At 42.1% G+C, this 21,404-nt stretch overlaps 1 protein-coding gene across 4 annotated transcripts in view; it reads right to left on the bottom strand.

Annotated features, from left to right (window-relative positions):
• MSH2 (mutS homolog 2) overlaps positions 1–16,986 on the bottom strand; it is a 53,401-nt gene extending 36,415 nt beyond the window's left edge. For 3 of the 4 annotated variants that reach the window (XM_074144558.1, XM_074144559.1, XM_074144561.1), the window contains exons 1-6: positions 16,738–16,986; positions 13,882–14,036; positions 13,193–13,471; positions 12,736–12,882; positions 11,439–11,588; positions 9,419–9,552 (exon numbers count right to left, since the gene is read on the bottom strand). In XM_074144558.1, coding sequence (XP_074000659.1) covers positions 9,419–9,552; positions 11,439–11,588; positions 12,736–12,882; positions 13,193–13,471; positions 13,882–14,036; positions 16,738–16,981 — 1,109 coding nt within the window. In that variant the 5' untranslated portion in view covers positions 16,982–16,986. The remainder of the gene's footprint in view (positions 1–9,418; positions 9,553–11,438; positions 11,589–12,735; positions 12,883–13,192; positions 13,472–13,881; positions 14,037–16,737) is intronic. The other variant, XM_074144560.1, reaches the window with a different exon arrangement.
• Positions 16,987–21,404: the final 4,418 nt, after the last annotated feature.

The raw sequence follows: 21,404 nt of genomic DNA, 5'->3' as shown, positions 1-21,404 counted from the left end.
AATATTAAAGCAACATAAGAGAAAGCAACGTCCAAACACCAGCCTCCTGCCTTTTTCTAATTTTCCAAATTAGTCCCCAGATCATCCTACCATGAAAACAATACTGGTATTTGCAACCTCAGAACGAGCCACTGACAGATAAAATTTTAAAATTCAATAAATGCATTCATCCTTCCAAATAATCAGAGTTCAATCCTTATATCTAACATAAAATTAATATGTTATCAGGAAAGCAACAGAGTCTTTCCCACCCTACATGAATGCCTGCATATACCATTTGAGTATTATGTCAAAGCCTAGAGATAGTAAATTAAAGCCCTGAGATTACATTAGGGGTACCAGGCACAAAAATCACTATTTTCTGTAATGATCAAGCAAAGCTTTGGAAGCTGTTACATACTGATTGTGAGGGTGCAAGCTAATGAACTCAGAATAAAAAAAAAACAACACAGGATTCTCAGGAAAAAAAGCATTTTTAACTCCAATATAACGTTTTCTTTCTCAAAGATACTTATTGCAGTCTTATTTATTCCGAAATAGGTTACCAATAATTCGCTATTTTCGCACAAGTTCTTAAACATTTTCCAACCCCAGCAGATTGGGCAAGGTAAAGAAGAAAACAATTCTTCAGCAGAAAAATAAAATCTTGGGTCTTATCCTTGCCAGCAAGGTACCACTTGATGCAGTTAAGATCTTGCTCCCGAAGCAGCCTGCTGCAACAGCAATATTTTTAGACCCCGAGGGAAGGGAATGCCTGGCACCATCCTGAAGCACAGGCAAATAAAGCAGCAGCGCACAAGCAGAGCTTGGCTTTGCCTCCTCGAGCCAGAAAACATGTCAAAGCAAAGTACTGCAGGGCTCCAAGGCATGCACACCAATTCCCTGTAATGGAAAGTTAAGAGAAGCAGAAAGTAGACGTTTATTTCTTCAGTTATAAGGCAAGGCTGATGATACTACCGCACACCTACCCCTTCATATGGCCAAGAGCTGCAAGCTGTGTTTCAGAGCAGTAAGGAGCGGGATCTTCAGCAGCACTTCTACAGGGAGGCAATGACCACAGCTTGTCAAGGGTCCCACTGTTTCTCTCCAGACAGGACAGAAGGTCACCTCTGCCTTGCAGCAGGGACCCAAAGAGACCTCACCAGCATCTCCCTCTCACCAGCTCCCGCTGATGGTTGGCTTTGCGGTTGGGACTACTCCACGCTCCCACGGCAGACCAGCCCTGCTCTACAAGACTTGGGTCCTGGAAATACTAAAACATTTAAAGCAAGAAGTATTGTTCCCATCTATATTCTAAAGAAACTTTCATAGACCTGTGCACCCAACCTACACGATCACCCCCGTCACAGTTAAAAACCAAAGTCAAGTGTCTTTTATTTCCCATTCCACAGCCTGGGTATATTACTTACAGTAACAGTCAGCTGCCCAAGTAATAGAAAAGGAAAGTAAACCTTCACTTATGTTTCTCAAATAAGAGTCAAGTTTATTTTTTAATTATAACTGAGAACTGCCATTCAGACTAGAGTTTTATGTAACAGCACTATTTAGATTTGGTTCACCACTCTTCCTCATTCTCAGTTAAGAAATAACAAAATTATTACTCTTTAAGAATTAAACAGCTCCACAGAAGAGGAGCCGGGATAAAAAGGGAAAATTCTCACCTTATTGCAACTTGCTACTTCATAGAACGATACACACTTTTCCCAACTTTTAAACACGCACGCACATTACACAAAAGATCCATCATCAAAGTTGAATTTTGAATAATAATAAGATGTTTTACACAGCAAACGTTCTCCCACCTCAAAAACTCGGCACAATCTTGCTGGACTAAACAGTCTCTTACCCTTAAGGAACTTTACAGACAAAAGTGACAAGGGGATATTTCGTGAAACGAGATTCTCTAAGTATCTCCCCTAAACACTTCAGCAGAGACATGTTTTCCATCTTCCTAATGTTACAAGAGACTTGATTTATTAATTTATTTCCATGCATACATTATTTTTCATTAAATTTCCATAGTCTTCTGTAGGAGCTAAAAAATATTCAAGTAGTATATTCATAGTGAATTTGTCAGAGGCAGGAGGTTTATTGAGCAATGGTAGTCAAGAGCTCCATTCCACAGACTCAGACACTTCAGAGTTAAAAACAAACAAAAAGCCTTCACACTGAATTCTGACCACTGAAGACCAAAGAAATCCTACATACAGAACAGCGAGTGTGAGCAAGCGTCAAGGACATGAAGGCAAAAATACGCTAATTTAAATAAAGAAGAACCAGTTTTACAATACTTTTTTTTTTTTTGAACGTTACCATTCCATCAACATAGTATTTAGCCTTCTGGAAAACAAATGCCCATCTTTTAAGAATTACTAATAAACCTCCATTTCTTTTGTGATAACAAAGAACAATGGAGACGACAGAGCAAAAACTCATCAAGTACCATAAAGCCATGGGCAAGATCGTAAACTCTGTAGTGAAACCGCTCCACCCAAAACCTTCCAGAGAAACCAGAGATGAGAAGCAGCTAAAGGTGCTTTTCAGCATAACACCTTACATAGCAGAGGTTTTGTGCCAGTCTTCCTTTTTAATTAAATATAGCATTTTGGGATCCAGTGATCAAACAATATTACTGCGTGGTCTTCAAAGACTAGAGACAGCTGAGGAAAAGTATTTCCATTAATATTTTTTTGTGTTTTATTCCTTGCAAGTTTCCATACATTATTAAAATTAAGAGGTTAAGTTTATTACACTCCATCAACACTAATACTCTTTTAAATTGCTAACCTCTGCACTTCCTTAAAACAAGTGCAGACTAAGAGCATACTGAACAAGTTCTATTTCTTTGTGCAAAAAGCAAATATTTCTTTCTTCATTTGTATTCATTCTGTACAGAGGAGCAACTCAAAATTGTATGTAAACAAAACATTAAAGACTTTTACAACCCTATACATGATAAATGAAATTAAATTACAAGTCAAGAAAAAATTACCTTGCCAAGAGTTTCCGTTGCAGTTTCCTAACATACCACCTTTCTAATGTTTGTGGATGTAAATTGAACAGAGCAGAAACACTAATATGTTCACTGTTCTTTCATGGAGAATACACCATATTCCTGTATACAAGTTTCAAATTAGCGTTAGTGACCACCAAGGATACTGTGACAAACCAGAGAGCTTTGCACACATGCACAGTAAAAGTTTTCATATGGTCACACTCTTTAACTAGAAACTTCATTAACTTATGGCTGTGATTTAAAAAACAAAACAAAAAAAAACAAAAAACCAAAACCAAAAACCAACAAACCAGCTGAATAATTAAACACAGATTCTAAGTAAAATTGAACTACTGCAGGAATTACCATCCACCTTTTTGGCAGGCTGAGAGCAAATGAATAATATGGCAGCTACAGATTCACATGTCCCTAAATAAATATCAATTTGATTATTTCTTAAAAATCTGAAAGCTAATTTGACATTTCAAGCAAATTTTAGTTTAATTTTCACTTCTCCCTTGAGCCTCAAAATTCAGATGCAAAAGAAAATGACTAAAAGCTTAATCCTTCTATTTATTTTGCACCAAGTGAGGACTTGTCAGGATGAAGTGGGTGAGCTGGAAGTATCAACTATGACTCCAGTGCTGCACCACTGAATGCCACCTGTAATTTACAGATTTGCAATGGTGATTGCTGATCCCTGACCTAGAAGACAAATGATTTGGATAACATGCAGAATACAAACAGCTTTTAGGTGCTTCTCCGGCTCAAACAGCAATACTGTCTTTCCCACACCTGAAGGTGTCATGAAAGGAGTCTTTTTTCAGCTCTTATTTACATCCCTCCATTCCCTCCTCAAACAAGAAAACTAAAATTAAGTCTCTTGCAACACAAGAATCTAAGCTTTTTTTTTTTTTCAATAGCTTTTTAACCTATTAAAAAGCACCTGGGGTTTTGATGGAAATTCCTTCCTAAAGATGAGGCCTGTCTGACACGTGCTTGACTAGTAGAGCTTTTGCTTAGTGTTTCTAGACAGCACTATCAGCCTCAGTTTTACAAGCAAACCCAAATGAAAATACAGCTTATCCAATAGTTTTGAAAATAGTAAATGTAGGTGAAGGGAGGGGAGAGGGTTAAAGAAGAAGCGTTGAGAGCATCAAGTTCCAAACATTTCTCTAGCTGACTTACGGATAGTAACTTCTGGAATTAAAAAGGTGGCATTTTTCTAACATTTCTAGAGGCTTGCTGGGTAGTCAATATCATTTTCACACCACTGGAATGACAACTTCTTTCATGCGAAATAATGTATTGCATCATGATCTGCATGACAATAACAAAACACTTTTCTGTCTTCGAACTAGCTCAGATTCAACCTGTGTTTCAGAAGCTTCTTTACAGGCATTAGGGGCACTCCCAGCATTTAAAGTGCATTTTAATTAAGCCATTTAGACAAACCTCCACGTTGGTCACATTCTCCCCTCCCTTACGGAGGACGCAGGCCACCACCTACTAATTTAACTGCCTGAAATCAGTGTGTTGCTCTACAGAAGTACTGAGCCGGCACTTGGAAAAGTACTGAAGGTGTTTCCAGAGCTGCTAACCACAATGACAGAAGCAAAAAGCCTATCTGCAAAGCTTTGCAGGGACAGCTGCAGCATAGAAAAAACCACAAAACTAGTGAAAAGCTATCGCAGAACAATTTACGTTGGAAGGGAACCCAAGGCCTCTAGTTCCAGCCCTTGCTCAAAACGAGGCTAATTTCAGTTGAACAGTGAACAAGAACACAGATCCCTCCACCTCTCTGAGAACACGTTCCAGAGTCTGACCATCCTCATGGTGAAGACTTTTTTTCTTTATATCCAGCTGGGGGGGGGGTCTTTTGGTGAAGTTGACGTCTGTTTCGTCTCGTGTTTGTGCTGTGCCCTTGCAAGGAGCACCTGACTTCACCTTCTCTATGACTCCCACCCACTTGGCAGCTGAAACCAGCAGGTAGGTCTGCCCCTTGGTCTTCTCCAGGCTACAAACCCAGCTCCCTCAGCCTCTCCTCGTATACCACATGCTGCAGCCCATGATCCTGCTCAGTGCCTTTCTGCTGGACCGGCTCCTGTTTGTCCATCTACGTGTCCTGCAAAGTCCCACACTGGATACGGCACTCTAGATGCTGCCTCACGCCTACCAAGCAGATGTGAACCACCACATTCCTCAACCTGCTCTAACTGGTGGAGCCCAGTGCGCGGTCACCCTTGTGCAAGGTCACAACACCACTGACTTGTCTGCCAGCACGTGCAAAGATAGGTATCCTGCTTCACTCCAGCAGATGTCGCGGTGGCACAAGTCCTCCAAGAGAACCAAGATCATTTTTCTTATTCTTGTCTCAAGGTGGCCTTGTTCACTTCCTCATCTTGATATTCCACTCCAGCAAGTGCCGGTGTGGCTCAAGTCCTCCCAGAGAACCAAGACCAGGTTTCTTCTTCTTGTCTCAAGGTGGCTTTGTCCACTTCCTCAACTTGATGGGGCAAGATGTGCTGTAGATGCTCATTGTCGTGCCCCCCCGCCTTGCTGTCCCCTCTCTAATCCTGACCCTTAAGCTTGTGACAGGCCCTTGCTGTCCCCACAGCAGCAGAGCTCCGCGCGTCCAGGACCTACCTCTGCAGAAACACCCCCCCCTCCATCTTCCCTGCCCAGCCTGCCTGAAGAACTCCGGTCACGCCGTCACATTTCTGCCACCCAAGGGAGGGGACAGGCCTCTGCAAGGCACACCGAGTTCTCATTTCACGGGCCCCTCTCTCATCCATGCTGGGTATTCGCCTGCACCCGAGATGATCGACCCCCCCAGTTACATGCCGTCTGAGCTACCCCATATACATTACCCTACTTTGTCCCTCTGTTTATCTACTAAAGAAAGCATATGTTAGGTTAACTTACTACTAAATAAAGCCCTGGAAAGGCAGTCAAGCCTGCCTACACTAGCTAGAAACAACTTGCCTTTTATTTTATTTTTTTTTTCATTTTTAAGCAAGCCAATACTTCAATTTTCATTCAAGACTGATTCATGAGAATGTTCTACAAACTTGGGAATTTTACCCTGGTAGCCACTGATTCACCTCGAGCTTCCTAAATCTATTACTTTCTGACTGGTTTCTGCAATTTGGCCCCCAATGCAGCAGCGTATTTAGGAACACAAGAGAAAAGCTCCAAACAGGAGCAAACTGAATCAGAACAAGTGATGCTGAAGTACAGCCTCTAACTCCTCTGGAACTGAGACTCCTGCACCTCTTCTACTACAGGACAGAGACATGTAAGAGGTTAGGCCACAGTACGTATAGAAGACTAAAAAGGTTCAGCTGGCATCTCTTGTTTGTTCTGTGCACTAATGTCAAATAGAGTTTCTCCCTCAGTGTAGAAAAAAAAAAAAAAAAAAGTTCAGCACGAGTTCCCTTCTCAGGGCATAACAGAACAAGCATTATTTTACATTCTGCCACATTTCTCAGACTTTCCAGTATCTTAAAGTTACACACTGAAGTTACTTGCTGTATTACAGTCCATCATGTTACGCAATTAATATATGCATTCACACTTCCTGTCTCTGCAACTACATTTAATTTCAGAAACATGCTGACTATAAGGCAAGCAGCAAGAACCTCACGTACTTGCTTTCCGAACATACCACATGGGAGCAGGGCTGTATCTTGCATACTTACGATTGATAATTATTTTTTTTTAATCATGGAAAACCAGCGAGACGTGGGCAGAACCCTAAGTCTTTCAAGACAGGCAAGTATCAGGAACCCCTGTTCTCTTTAGTTCTCATTAGGAGCTGTTCCAGTAGATAAACATTATTTTATCTGAAGCATGTGCACTATGCACATTAATCTGTGTTGTTACTATACTGATGGTTAATATGGACTAGTGATGTAACACTGTTCCTTTTACTCATAAACGTTAACAACACCTTGCAGGTTACAAACTACTGAAAAGTTGATCCATTTAGCTCCAAAAGATTACTTGCACCACCTACAGGTCTCAGCAGAAGGTTGCAAGAGTCTAACTTTTTAAATTAAAGTTTTTTAAATAAACAGTCATCTAATTCTACACTACTGGAATAAAAGTTAAGTAAAAATAACTCCTGTATAAGCAAAACAACTGGCTTACTTCAAAACACTGTCATCTAACATCACTCCAACTGGTTTGCCCTGGTTAGTGTTAAATGGGATCCTTTATTTCTTAGCCTGAAGCGTGCCATGTTAATCAGTAATTCCCCTTGACTACAAAGGAAACACAAAGGAACAGCAGTCTAGGCACTGCCTTCTCAAACCACCTATACATTCTAAATTATAGTTTGCAATTCTTAAAACAGCCACAATATACTGTAAAGCATACAGAAAACAACTTGGCAACTGCGTATCTTTCAAAAGGTATTTGAACCTGTCAATACATCTCATCGGTCCCACCAACAGCTTCTCTTATTATGCTTATTCCTTCGGATTAAAAAAAGAACAGTCCTACACATTTTGAAAAGCATTAAGACTGGGATGACAGCACACCAACTGCTTATGAGTAAAATGCATTGCTTTTATCCCAAAGCCAAAGAATTAAATTCATCAAAGCAGTACTTGAAAACAAGATGCACTTGGACAGCCTTAGTTTGCTGCAGAACAAACTGAAAAGTATGACTATAGTAATTCAGTGTCTGTAAGTACCAACTAAAAGAAACTACTTTCAACAAATTGTAACCCCAACAATTGTGTGGCTGGGCAAGACACAGGAGGTTATCAATGGACCTCTTTCAACCTCCTAACACTTGCATACACCAACCTTTACAAGCCTCACTAAGAGCTTAACTCCATTTAATTCCTCCCCTCCTCCTTTAAATATAGCTTTTTCTAAATGCAGTCAACATTAGCCACACAGAATCGCAGCACAAAATGTGAAGATGATCGTAACTCTACAAAACAGGTCAAGTTATTTTCTGCCTATCATTTAATCCCAGCTTTATCAAGAAAATACCTTCTCTCTTCCAAACTTGCAGGACTTCTGGTCCACAGTAGTAAGCAAACAAGTCTGACACTTCCAGTGTTTACTGTGACACAAGAAAACTACAAATGGGAGTAATAACTTCCCAAATCTTAAAACCAGCATAACTGTAAAATTTAAATTGACTTAGATCTTAGAATCCAAAACCGACAGAAGCAGATGATCTTGGGCACGTAATCAAGAAGAACCAATGATAAAGTCTTTTGTAACACACACCAGAGTAAGATACAAACCTGGGTAAAAATATTTCAGTGTCACATTAATAACATTTCTAGGTGTGTTCTGATTAAGTTACTAAGCACCATTCTGCAAATTTTTAGGAAAAGTAGAAAAATTTGTCGAAGAGAAGCAGAGTAACTCAGCTTCTAGAAATCTAGAGCGAAAACTACTCTTTGCATAACTTCTTTAAACATCAATGTGACCAAGCCAAAAATTCTTTTTTGGTAGTAGTGATCTGTGCTAAAGCCCAACACCATATACAGACATACCTGTAATGCCTTATCTGAAATATTACCCTTAGAGAAGGTATCAAAGTTAAATTTAGGTTTCTGGCCTCTTCTGCTTTGTCAAGGTACACATTAACATACATTTTGCAATGTGATAACCTCCCATTCGCTTGAGTTGCATGAAGTTTGAGTTTAGATGATAAGAATATAGCTATATTTAGTATGAGTTTAAAAATGTGTAACTTCTGTTTGCATGGTGAACACAACAGATAAACACAGACACACACTGCAGGAATATGGCCTTTGCAGCTTTCCTTTCCGAAGGACTGAAAATTATCCGTACATTCTCAGCAGAGATTTGCCAGATTCTCTAAGGCTTCGTATTGACTGCTATGGCTGTCTACTGGTAGGGCAGATGCATGGTGACAGGCACCAGTATGAAAGAGCAAGGAAGAAAAAGACCACCCATATTTGGGCCACAATATCTAAGCAAGATACGGTATGAGTGCCACTCTGCAACCAAAGGTAGTTTTTTTCTGGAAATGCAAAGAGGTCGCTACCGCTTAATTACTGGGGTTTTTGGTTTTGTTTTTTTTAATTGGTAAACTGGAAGTGACATCAAAATATTATTATACAGCTTGAACATTTGCAGTATAATAGTGAGGCACTAGCCTGTAGTATAAATCATCTGACCATCTAAACATATCATACCTCCTCTTTAGAAGGTCATAATTGTATAAAGCATTTAATCTAACAGTATTCTGTCAATTTTCATCTCAGGGAAAAACACTTTTTGCTCTAACTACAATGTGTTAGAGGACAGCACACAAAACCCTCCACCACCATTACTTCTTTGTTGTAGTATTTTGTGCTTAAAAAGAGCAAGCCTTCTGTAAAATAGTAACTAACTTGTGTAAGTCTATAAAACACATAACACTGTTACCTTTCTTCAATTCTATTCTTGTCCATAAGCGGTTGTTTGATCCACTGATTAACTAGTCTTTGTCCTTGAGGCGTTCTGCATTTATTTAGTAAACCAGCTAGAGACTGTGCAGTATTAGCATTTTCCACAGAACTCTGGAAAGGAAAAAAAAAAAAATGTTAGTGAAGTTTACTGACACCCTCTAAACGGCACTTAACTTTGCTACCTAGGAACAGATCAATGTTTCTTCTGTATTCAACTTGGCACCCATCAAAAAGGGCAAATTTTGATTTTGCACAGCAAAAATCACAGCATTAAAGCACTCAGGATCTGGTCCCTGGAACATGGCGAACAATGAACAGGTTTGGCCATTTTGAAACTATCTGACTGAATAGGAAAGTTAGAAATGTATCTCATCACTGGGTAGTCTGCCATTTGAATAGGAAAAGTGGAAATAAGCCTAGATATCTGCTAGTTTGCCCTTTGTAAGGTCAAAACAATAGGGGTCCTGTCCATCAAAAAAAAGCAGCAAGAAACAGTACAAGCTTGTTTCAGCTCTTAACTTCAAAATGAAAACCTCAACCCTCTCTACCCAAAACCACCTGCAATTAAAACAGCAGGCAACCACTCAACTAGGGTCAGGTTTGGATGCCCCCAACCAACTGAGATGTAGAACCAGCACCACCACAACAGTGAGAAGGTAGACTGGCACATTTAGCTCCTGGAAAATCTAATCTCTAAACCGGATGTGCCTGTTTTCAGTGTTCTGGACAGTATTATATTATTAAAAACTCCTGAATCCAAGAAAGCGTCACAGAGTACATATATCATACACAAATAACCTACTGCAGCACATCCAAATTGGATCATTACAATTTCATATAATCAACTGCATCTGTGGCACCGTAAGAACTTTACTTACATACCTCACAGAGCAACTCAAATTACAAAATATTTTGCCTTTGCTTTAGTGCCTCCCCAACAACCTGCCCACAGACAGCCTGCCACCCAGGCAACAACACAGCTTCCCACTACACGGCAAATTCCTTGTTCCAAAGCCCGCAACAGCCCCTAAAGGCAGACATGGCAGCATATTTCCTATCTCAAAATGCCTAGCACCTGCAAGGACTTATAAAGGGATGTAGCTAAGGCAGTGTTGAACTTCCTAGAACACCTCCATAAAGCTTGAGAAGAGATACAATTTTTGCTTCATTTCCTAGACAGTGGCACAGAACCAGGAAATAAAGAAAAAAAAAAAAAAATGAGAACATCTCTCTCCAGAGTTCACCAGTTCAGAAGCAGAATATATGTTCTTTCTTGCTCTAGAAATCCAAGGTAAATAGGGGACCATATTTGTGATTTCTTCCTATAAACCTGAAACTCCAGTGCAAAGCTCCAAGCAAAGATCACTAAGCAGGGTTTACTAACAAAAAAAAAAAAAAAAAGAAAAAAAGCTGATACAACACAGTACTTTGAGTCCACATTTTCCTACAACTGTAGAAAGAAAGGGGCAAAGCAAGAAAACCAGACGTGGTAGGAGGTGTGGAGGAGACTGGGAGCCTGCTTGCATTTGCAGAAACTGTGTGTAAAGCAACTGTGCTTTGGAGTTTCTCTATCACACCACAAAACAACAGAACTCTTCTCCCCTCCCACACCCCAAGCCTGCTCCTGCCAGTGGAGACGGGAACTTCTCGGACTAAAACCAAGGAAAGGTAAAGCCAGACTCCTCAGCAGCTACAGCCATGACATACTTCTAAGCTCTTCCCACATCTGCATTCCACATAGACACTTGTTTGTGGCCCCATCTACCTCCTTGATTATCTTCCCTTTTACATTCAAAGCAAGCTAACAAAAAACAAAAAAGGTGGCAACAGTGTTTAAAACACATACTGTACAGGAGTGGCTGAAAGCAAAGCTAAAATGTAAAAGTTGCCATCAATGAGGATCTGGAGAACTGTGGCCGGGCAATCGAGCTACTTATCAAGCAACTAAGTATGTATATTGCAAAACACTTTTATCAATTCAAGTGTGCATTTATTACCTGGAAAAGGTTGAGGGCCTGGACAGCTGCGTTATCGAGAACCATATATTGACTAAGATCAAAAGTAGTCAGTTCAAATTGTCCAAAGTTAGACTCATCTGACAGCAACTCTAAAAACTTGATAATGGCCGACAACGAGGAAACAGCAACCTGAAGTTTTTGGTTTTTAAAAAACAAACAAACAAAAAGAACAAACAGAAACATTCTAGTTAGAAACACTCTTGAATTGGGGAGTATTTGATAAACGCCCCTAGAAAGTTACAACTGGGAAGTCTTTAAGTCACGTCAATTCCAGCAAAGCCACAAGAGACACATCCTGTTTGACAAGACTTCATTTTCATAGGGACATCCTATGGCACTGCAGAGTCTTTCTAGGTAGGTGCAAGAACAACGAACTAGACATTTGCATAATCTGATAAACAAAACGTGAAGTGCATGCCTCACCAGCTTTCCAAAGCTGTTATCAGGATTTTTCTGGCTCAGGAACACAAACAAGTTATTGCAGATAAACGAGATATCATGGATCATCTCAGGACATGGTTTCAGGGTTAGTTTTCAGCCAGAACAAGGATCTGATCTGACTCGCTGCTCGGTGTTACAAACGCTAGTGCCAGCACAAAGGAGAGGCAGCAGCATGACCGACTTGTTTAGCTGCAACACACTTCAAACAATTTTAACTTGTTGTGGAATGACACATGAAGGGAGAATAACTCTGTACCTTACACCTGCAGTAAGCGTCAGCGGTGGAGCACGTTTTAAAACAAATTAAAACATGTTTATCTCAAGCAAATAACCTCTTGTTTGCAACTAAGAACAAACATGTTGAGTCCACATGCAAGTACTGAACAATACGTTGGAACCATAAGATGATATAAAACACCATATTATCATAAACATTACTTTGTTTTCAAATACCAATTTTCCTGTCATGCAAAATAATGAAGTATTTTATTTCAGTCCTAAGGCTAGATAGATTATGAATAGGAATAACCTCTTGTGCAGTCTATTTTGCTTACCAGAATTTACTACTTTAAAGAGATAAGTGAAGGGTTTTCTCATTTTTTTTCCAGGGCCCCTGGAATCCAACTCTGACACAGACTCAAGCTAAGCAGAACTGTTAAACACTTCAACAAGGTGTAGCTCAATATACCATAGGTTGGTACAACATACTTTCCCGGAAGCAGGGGAATCCAGCATCAAACAGGACCAGTGTGGACAGAGAGGATCATTTCGCAACAGATGCACACACCACTCTGCTGCTTAAAAAACAAGAGCACTCTAAACACTCTGTGCTCACCTGCTTTTCCATCTCTGGCAACGCCGCGCTATTCATTTGTTCTTCTTTTTTTGATTTTAACAGGCGATTGAGATCCTGAACAATATCTTTTGTTGTGAAATCCGCCTTCTTTCTGTCTGTAATCAGGATTCCTCCCCTCTGAATGACCTGTCGTCCATAAACACACACATAGCTTTCAATTACTTTCAATATTCAGGGGACAGATATTCATCACATTGAAGCAAACCCTGAAGAGATATTTATTTACTGCTAAGTTGCAGAGAGAAGAATGACAGACAAGATTTCACCCTTAGAACAACTTTCGCTGATTAAAATGCAAACGAGTCAACAAACAAATAATACATTCTTCAAGTTAACATACTGCTCCTTCATTTTTCCATAAATCACAGAGCCTAGCTAATAAGCTAGAATTTTAGAGAAAGTTTTGTCTAACTGTCAGCCACAACAGTTCCCTTACTTGTCGCATTTTTCCCATCTCCCCTGCAGTCTCTCCTCCGGGTAGCACACACTCCTTCGGTCCCAGTTGAACCAGCAGAGCTTCAAGGTTTGAGAACTGATCGTTATCTGGAAACTCACAGACACTCAATTTTCTCAGGGTAGTGTCGACATACCCCACTCCTACCACTCTTTGTCCATCAGCAGTAGACAGCTTAACCCCCACAACCCCGATGGCCGTTGACATATCATTGTTGGCAAAGAGAACCTCCTCAAACTGGGCCAGATTTCCTGGAGAACCCTATATAGAAAAGAAATATACTTTTTAAAAGTGTGTATATAGACACATACTTCTTTTTCTTGAAAAAGGACAACTGATAAAACTAAGTACTGAACAGCCCATCAATACAAAACATACAACTGTTCTATTTTTTTTAACCATTAAAATTCTACATATCATCTGCACAAGGTGAACTATACTTCAGGTTTCCCTTATTTCCCAACCTATGGCAAAGGTACAGAACAAGCTCTTCCAGCCTTAGAGCAGTAGAAAATACAGGGATATATAACAGATCGCACGATTTACCATCACACCACCAATGTCAGTCCCTGAAAATCCCAAAACTCCAAGCTGAGGGGCTCAGGAAAGAGTTACAGTTTGGTTTTTTTTCTTTCATCTCATAATTACAAAGAAAGGTTGCAAAATTGTACCTTGTATGCTAAATACCAGTCATTTTCTTTGACAGATTTACTCCCTGCTTTGTTCTTGTAAACTTCAACTCTGTAATGACGAACCAGAAGCAGATCTCTCACAAAAGATTCAAAATTCATTTTACTAAGCACAACACTCTCAAGCTTCTGAGTTCCTACAAAAAAAAAAGGAAAAAAGAAAATTATGAGATACCTGAATTTGTTCATAAAGTTTATTTTCTGTAATCAAAATTCCCAAGAACAGCCTTCAGGTAGGACACTATTCTAATATCAATGAATCAAACATGTAAAATCCATGAAACAACACAAACCCACAACATTCAACTGGTTAATATTAAGAACGAAGAAAGCATACTCCAAATCCAAATAAAAACAATGTTCATTCCCAAATTTCACTAAATCTATACATAGATATATATACGAAAAGATCTGTTCCTCTCACCCTTCTCCTCTCCTTACAATGTTCTTGATTTTGTTTTCTACTTAGCATTTCACGCATTTTCATCTCATGAGTGGTGGAAGCCTGCTACAGGTTTTCTTTCTGGGTAACATCTCTCCTTTCCTAGATAAGCCACTTGTGCTGACAGAACAGACTGCCACCCTATTCGCACTCCGAAGATGGCGAGACACACATGCCAAGACATTGCCCTTTTATCACAATATATACTGTAAAAACAACATATTCTCAAAAAAGTTTTAAAATTTACATTAAAATCCAACTTAGAAAAGTGCCTAATTGACAAGCTTCTTCCTTCTGTTCCTGTAAGGGTGCAGGCAGATGATACGAGTTGAACAAATTTGATTCCATGCAGCTTCCAAGAAGAACGGTACCTTCTGCCTCCCCACCTCCTGTGTCACCTCTGGCACCAGCCTACCCACAGAGTTAGATAATTCCACCACTAAAGAAACTGGGATTTTGGGTGGGTATGTTAAGTTTTCTGCCAAGTGGCATTAACTAAGACTGGTGTCAGATACACAAGAGCTAAATGACATGTAAAGTAAGCACAAGCAATAGATAGGGATTATCACACCCCTCCTTTCAGCCTTCATCACATTTGAGGCCCTTCCTCCCTTTACATGAAAGTTGTTAAACAGCACATTTCCACACCCGTAAGAATTTATGGATTTATTCTAGGTAGGACTTTTTCACCTTCTTTCCTCAGATCTCTAGTAAGACTTTCTTGGAAGTAGGCAAGAAACTAATTCCACATAACTAGGTCTTTTTTCCACAACACAGAACCCTCTAACAGAACAGGGTGGAAGGCGCCTGAATCTGATGTGTGATTTGAAAGCATCCCGAAAGCACAAAATGTAGTTTTATGCTTTTAACTGGATATGCTAAATAAGACTATAGTTCGCAGTGTTTTAAAATCAGAGCTGAGAGTCACAGGCTTACATCTGTGAAATGATCCCTTTTACATGAAATAGAAAAATAATAGGGATGCATGTGTTTCTAGCCTGGAAGACATATCAAATTCTATGTTTGAAACTATCGAGCTCTACAACTTCCCCACAAGTAGGGTTTCTTTGTGGTGTTTTTTGTGGTTTGGGGGAAGGGTTGGGGGTTTTTTTGTGGGTTTTGTTTGTTTTTTTTTTACATATCAGGCCATCACTTGCAATAGAAAGTGAAAAGTATATGAGAACGTCGTTCTCTTTTTAATGCCACTGCATTAAAACACACACAAAAATTTCATTCATAATGAACAGGTTTATTTCACCAAGTATGAGCCAGTAACTTTGCAATATTGTATTCCTCAGAATGAAGGATAATAGTAAGGTTTGCCTGTTCTCACAGGATAATTTATCTTGATGCTGTTACATCCAAAGCCTGCAAGCTCCACCGTCTTACACCACAAGACAAATAAAAAGCAACGGGGGGTGGATGGAAGAGAAAATCTTATGCGATACATAATTAACTATGTTATTCCCTTCTGCAGGCCATCATTAGTCAAGCGCCTAATAATGGATAATTTGCACATGTGAAGTTACCATGGTTTACCTGCGCTACACAGCTTCGTGAGCCCAGTTCTCAGCTATCACAGAAAAATGTCACGAGTCTACCAGTGCTCTGGAAAAATGTAATTAACATGCTGTTAGCCTACGCAACCTGCTGCGTTCCACTAACTACCCACACCTGACAGCCTTGTAGAGTGAGGAGAAGTATGTGCTCGGAACCACGCTGTCTGCTGCATGCTTTTTTTCTTCCTGGGGTTGCACAGCTACACCTGTGGCACGCATCCCGCTCCGAACGGCTGCTAATTATCAATCATTTCAGAGCTGCGGGAGGCTGAAGGGGGAGGGGGTAAGATCTGCGGTCAGTTACGCTCGCTCCCAAGCGGCAATGAATCAGAGCGCACGTTAAAATGCAGAGACCTCTTAAATATCCCCCCCCGCCGCCGTCCGCCAACACCGAGGGCGGCAGCCTTCGCTCCCCGCAACGCCCCGGGCGCTGCGGCCTTCAGCAGCCCGCGGCCCGCCAGCACCTGCGCGGCGAGCGGCAGCGGGAGGCAGACGGCGGCGCCTCACGCCCTCGCAAGGTGCCCGTCTTTGAAAACCGACGCCTGGGAGAACTCGCGCCCGACGCGGCCACCAAACGCGACAACGCGCAGCTCAACCCCACCCGACCCAAGCCCCGCAGGTCTCGCCCTTGAGAAGACGCCGCGGCTGCACCGGCGACCGGGGGCGGCTGCTGCCAGAGGCACCCACCGCCGCCCCGCCGCGGGCGGCCCTCCCGCCCCCTCCTCCCCCGCTGCCCGCCCGCCCCTCCGCAGCAAGGCCCAGGGGACGCGAGCCCCTCCCGCCGCCCGCCCGGGCCCCGCTGTCCCCCTCCCCTCAGGCGGCCGGGCCCGCACCCACCCGGTGCCCCCGCCAGCTGGCGGATGACGGCGCGGGTGCGGAAGAGCTCGCGGGCGGCCAGCCGCGCGTCCGCGCCGTGCGCCGTGTAGTAATCGCCGCGCTCGAAGAAGCGCACGGTGGTGTCGGGCTTCTCGGGCAGGGAGAGCACGGCGCGCACGAAGCCCGCCTCGGCTCCCGCGCCCTCCGGCCACACCGCCTCCCGCGGCGGCTCCGCCGCCATGCTGCTGCCGCTGCCTCCCGCCATCGGCCCGCCGCGCGCACAACGCGGCGCACGCGCGCCGGCGGCGGCACCCAATGGCGGCTGGGCCTGCGCAGCGCGTCACGCTCGCCCCGCCCCCTGCGCGGCGGCCCGGCCGCCCGCCTTGCGGGCGCGGGGAGGAGCGGGCCTTCCCGCGCGCCCTACGCTGCTATGGCAACGCCGGGGCCGTGAGAGGCCGCCGCCAGGGGCCCGGTGGGGCGAGCTGCTGCCGCTCGGTGGTCACCGGTGAGGTAGGGCGCTGTGCCGGCACCCCGTGCTGCCCTAACTTCAGCCCTGAGACTCATGCGATGACAAAAGTTGTGTCTGTCTTCGTGTACAACCTCATGTCAAAGCCGCGGCGCGTGGGCCTCATTTGCGCAGGCCGCGCAGTCATCGAAGGTCTTCCCAGAAGAGGGAGGGAGCCCCAGGCAGCCGTGCTGAGGTGGTCGCATTTCTAAGGTACATCAGCTCTGCTTGCTCCCTGAAGAGGAGAGGAGAGCGTCCTGCAGACCCGCAGTGTGGAGGCCCACATTGTGCCGAGGAGCTTCAGAGGCTGCCAGATGGCAAATGCTGTAACACAGCCTGCATACAGGGCTGTTGTCTTGCTTGGTCTTCCAGGAGGCAGAAGACTGGGAGGTAATGGGCCCTCCTCTGCTTACAGGGCAAATGGTGTCCAGAAACCCATGTGCCCCCTCGGGCAAGGAGACTCTCACCCTCCTTATGGGGGGGAGAGGGTCACTCCTCCCACGCATTGCAAGGAGCAACATGGCAAATGGCCAAAAAAGGAAGCCCTGACACGCACACACAATTTACACACACAGCTGAGGGACGGACAGTGCTTGGAGGGATCCTGAGCCCTGGCTACAAGGTGGTTCCTGTGCCCAGAGTGCTTAATTATTTTTTTTATTTTTCATCATCTTTTTCTTGCCCTGTCCTGAGCATTTTTTTGTTTGTTTGTTTTTCTTTCTGATGTAAAGACAGAAAGGAATAGAAACAGTATGGGTATATTCTCACAATCTTTCATTTAGTAATTACTAAGAATAATGAGAAAACCACAGTTAAACCAAGTATTTTTGGAAATTCTTTTGCCTTGGTCCACTTTTTTTTTTTCCAGTCACTTCCAAATCATTATTCTTGTACCCCAGTTCAACTGCCTGCATCTTATTACCTGTAGTCAAAACACATCTTAGAATTGAAGAAATGCTTTAGCATTTCTTGTGCAAATGTTTATTGCTTCTTCTGGTTTGCCCATCTTGCTGCTTCAGAACATCCCCTCATCTGCCTCCCATTGCTTTCTCTCTCCTTCTGCCCTATGTTACCTCAGCATCTTCCATCTTATCTCTCACCCTTCCTCCTTCTTCCCGGCCCACCCCTGGTCCCAGCTATGGCACGCTTTTGGAGCACCTTTCCCCAGATTTCTCACCTGGCTTCTTGCTTCTTTCCACTTGGTGAATCGTTGTGTTCATCTTTAATAATTTCTTGGTGTTAACAGGTGCTTTCCGAAAGGCCCTCAGAGGCCCACATAAGGACTACTACAGGTTTTCACACTAAACTGTCCTTTTACCCACTGGGGCCACCCTGATGCGGCAGTCTGAAGGTGTTGTCACGTCCTGGCTGTCCCTCCACAGGGAATGCTTTGGTGCCCCCACCTCTGACCTGTTCCCGCCCAGTGTCACCGTGGGCTGCCTGTCCCCACCTCAGCCTTCCTCAGCCAAAGCCCAGTCCTGTACCCCTGAGGTAAAACAGCTTTTCCAGAAAAGGCCTTCAAAGCCCTTTTGTAAATGCACTCAGTGAAGGACCATGGGTGGTTCTTTTGAGAAAAGAAGGTGAGATCTGCCTTCATTTGACTTAGGAAGGAAGAAACAAAGCATAAGGTCACTAGAGCTTTGGCAGCTTTCAAGTTGCCCAAAATCTTCCTCTTATCTCCATAACAATTGCAAAATGACGTTGCTCTGGCAGGGCAGTTGGACTTATTTTCAGTATGAAAAAGTGTACTTTTCCTAACCTTATTTTCAGAAGTGGTTAAACTCTCTGGTCTAATATTTCCCTCCACCAAAAGTGTTTGCTTGCGGCAGTACGCATGTAGGAAAATTCAGCCTAAATAATTGTCATTTAGCAAATACATAATTCATAATGTGAGGCAGCCTTGCCAAGAGGTGATAATACCAGGTCAGCCCAAAATATACTTTATTAATAGCTGAGAGTGCTTGTCTTTGTATGTACTGATGACTATGGATAAGGCAGAAGTAGGACGAGAAGGAAAATGTGTCCTGTACAAACAGTTGGAGAGGAGGTGGGCTCCAGGGACCTCATTACCACCTTTCACAAGAGGTGGTAATGCTGTAATTGCTGTGTGTTGCAGTCCTTGCTTCTCTCTCCTTTGGCTGGTTCCACCTTGTCATCCAGCAGTTTGCTCAAGGCAGCTCTGCTGTGCTGCAGGCTCACAATTGCAGAAAGCCACCACCTAAACCAGCTGCTAATGCTCTTAGTGTGGTGACCACAGCCATTCACTTTGTGATATCTCTTGCACAAGAAGAAAAATAAAGAAAAAATAAATAATTTTCCACCAAAGGTTAATTAATATTGGAGTGTGATCAGTGACAGCTCTAATGCTTTTGAGTTGGTGGGGATGTTGCCACAAAATTTTATGTTAGACTGGGGTGTTTGTATGTATAATGCAGCAGAGACTTAGGATAATATTAACAAGATAAGAATATTTAGTTAATGTAAGTTTAGTTAATATAAGTTTAAACAGAAAATGTGACTATTGCCTTGTAAATGACCTTTTAACTTTTGTGTATGCACTTTTTTCACTCAGATCAATTTGGCACAGCCATGCTTCTACTTTGCAGATACCTGAACACACAAGGATTCTGCAGTGCATTTAGAGGGTAGTAAAGAAAAAACCCACTTCTTACATGTATGAAGTTTTTACATGCTACGACCTGGTAAGTGTTGCCTTTAACATTACACACCACCTCCTTTTTCTCTGCCACCCTTTCCCTTGCGTACGGCTGCCGTTGCATGTCACCGTTAAGGAGGACAAAGATATTAGCAAAGTTCATAAAACTCTGTGTGGATGGGCCCAACTATCCACAACATGTGGGGACTGCAACCTCTCCTGGGAGCTGCTAGAATTCAGCAACTGGCAGAGGTAAAGTTACAGTAGCAGAGCTGCAAGCGTTTTTAGTTTCCTAGAGTATTTTTCAGGCTATTTCAAGCACTCTGTAATCCCAAGTCAATGTATGTTACGGCAACCAAAGTCCAGCAGGTAAGGATATAAATAAACACGTTGTTGTTCACAAACAATGTTCTTTCTCTTACCAAACTTATGATTGTTCGGGAGGGTAATGAGTGTGCTACTGTCAACAGACCCTACATACACAACGCTGACCTTTCATTTTGTAGTTGTGGAAACCGTGCTTAGGGATTACTTAGATCTTTGGAGGAAAGTTTTATAGGCTTTATTGGTCATGCTTTCTCACACATGTTATTTGCATACCCTCTTCTTAAAAAGTCTCTCATTGTCTTTGCATAAATATTTATTTAATTTTGCTCAGCAGTAATAATAACTAATATATATGTGCTAGTGTAATCATTCATAAGGAAGTAATAGATTTGCACTTGCCTATACAAACACTATTTTCCCATGTTGTTCATAGGCACTAAGACAAATATTACTATAATTTCTTGTACATTTTGTGTCCATCCCCTCTCTGTAACAAAAAAATCTCATTTATTCAGTCTCAAATTATTTAATAAATCTTCAGTTGGCCCTTCGTATCCTTTATCATAATTGGTATTACATTAAAAGAGAGGGAACACAGTATCACAATTTTGTGTGGAACTTTAGATTTAAAAATCATGCTGCTTCACCGAAGTTAATGAATTAGGCAAATGAAAGCATCAAAATATTTACCTCATCAAAATCTGATGCAGTGACTAATACTCTTATTAAGGTATATTGGTTTGCTTCTTTTACAGGAAACTTTTTAACTTTGCTGAATACTTTCAAAATATTAAAATAGAGAGCACTTAGTATTTGCTATTATTTTTCAGTAGCAATTTTTACCAGCAGTTCAAAACTGCTCTACATATGAAAAATCACATGCATTTTTTTTATTTTCAGCACATTAGTCTCCTCTAGCTATAAAAAAAACCCCTGTAAAAACACAATTTAGCTGCAGGATGCTGATACACTGGTTTCTCAACTCTTTTCTCCCCTCAAGCTTTTCCATTTCCCTATAAATACACACTTTTATGCAGCTGGATTGTTGCACAAATGCAGTGTCTAGTAAACAACAAAAAAAAAAGCCAATATAAAGGTCAATAAAACTATTTAGAAAAGGAAACTAGGGAAAACCCTATTACTGACCATCATTTTGGGAGCTGAGCAGCATTGTGTTTGTACTGTAGTAAATGAGTTTAG

The sequence above is a fragment of the Numenius arquata genome, chromosome 2, assembly GCF_964106895.1.
Source record: "Numenius arquata chromosome 2, bNumArq3.hap1.1, whole genome shotgun sequence".
Taxonomy (NCBI): Eukaryota; Metazoa; Chordata; class Aves; order Charadriiformes; family Scolopacidae; genus Numenius; species Numenius arquata.
This window is presented reverse-complemented; position numbering and strand designations above follow the sequence as displayed.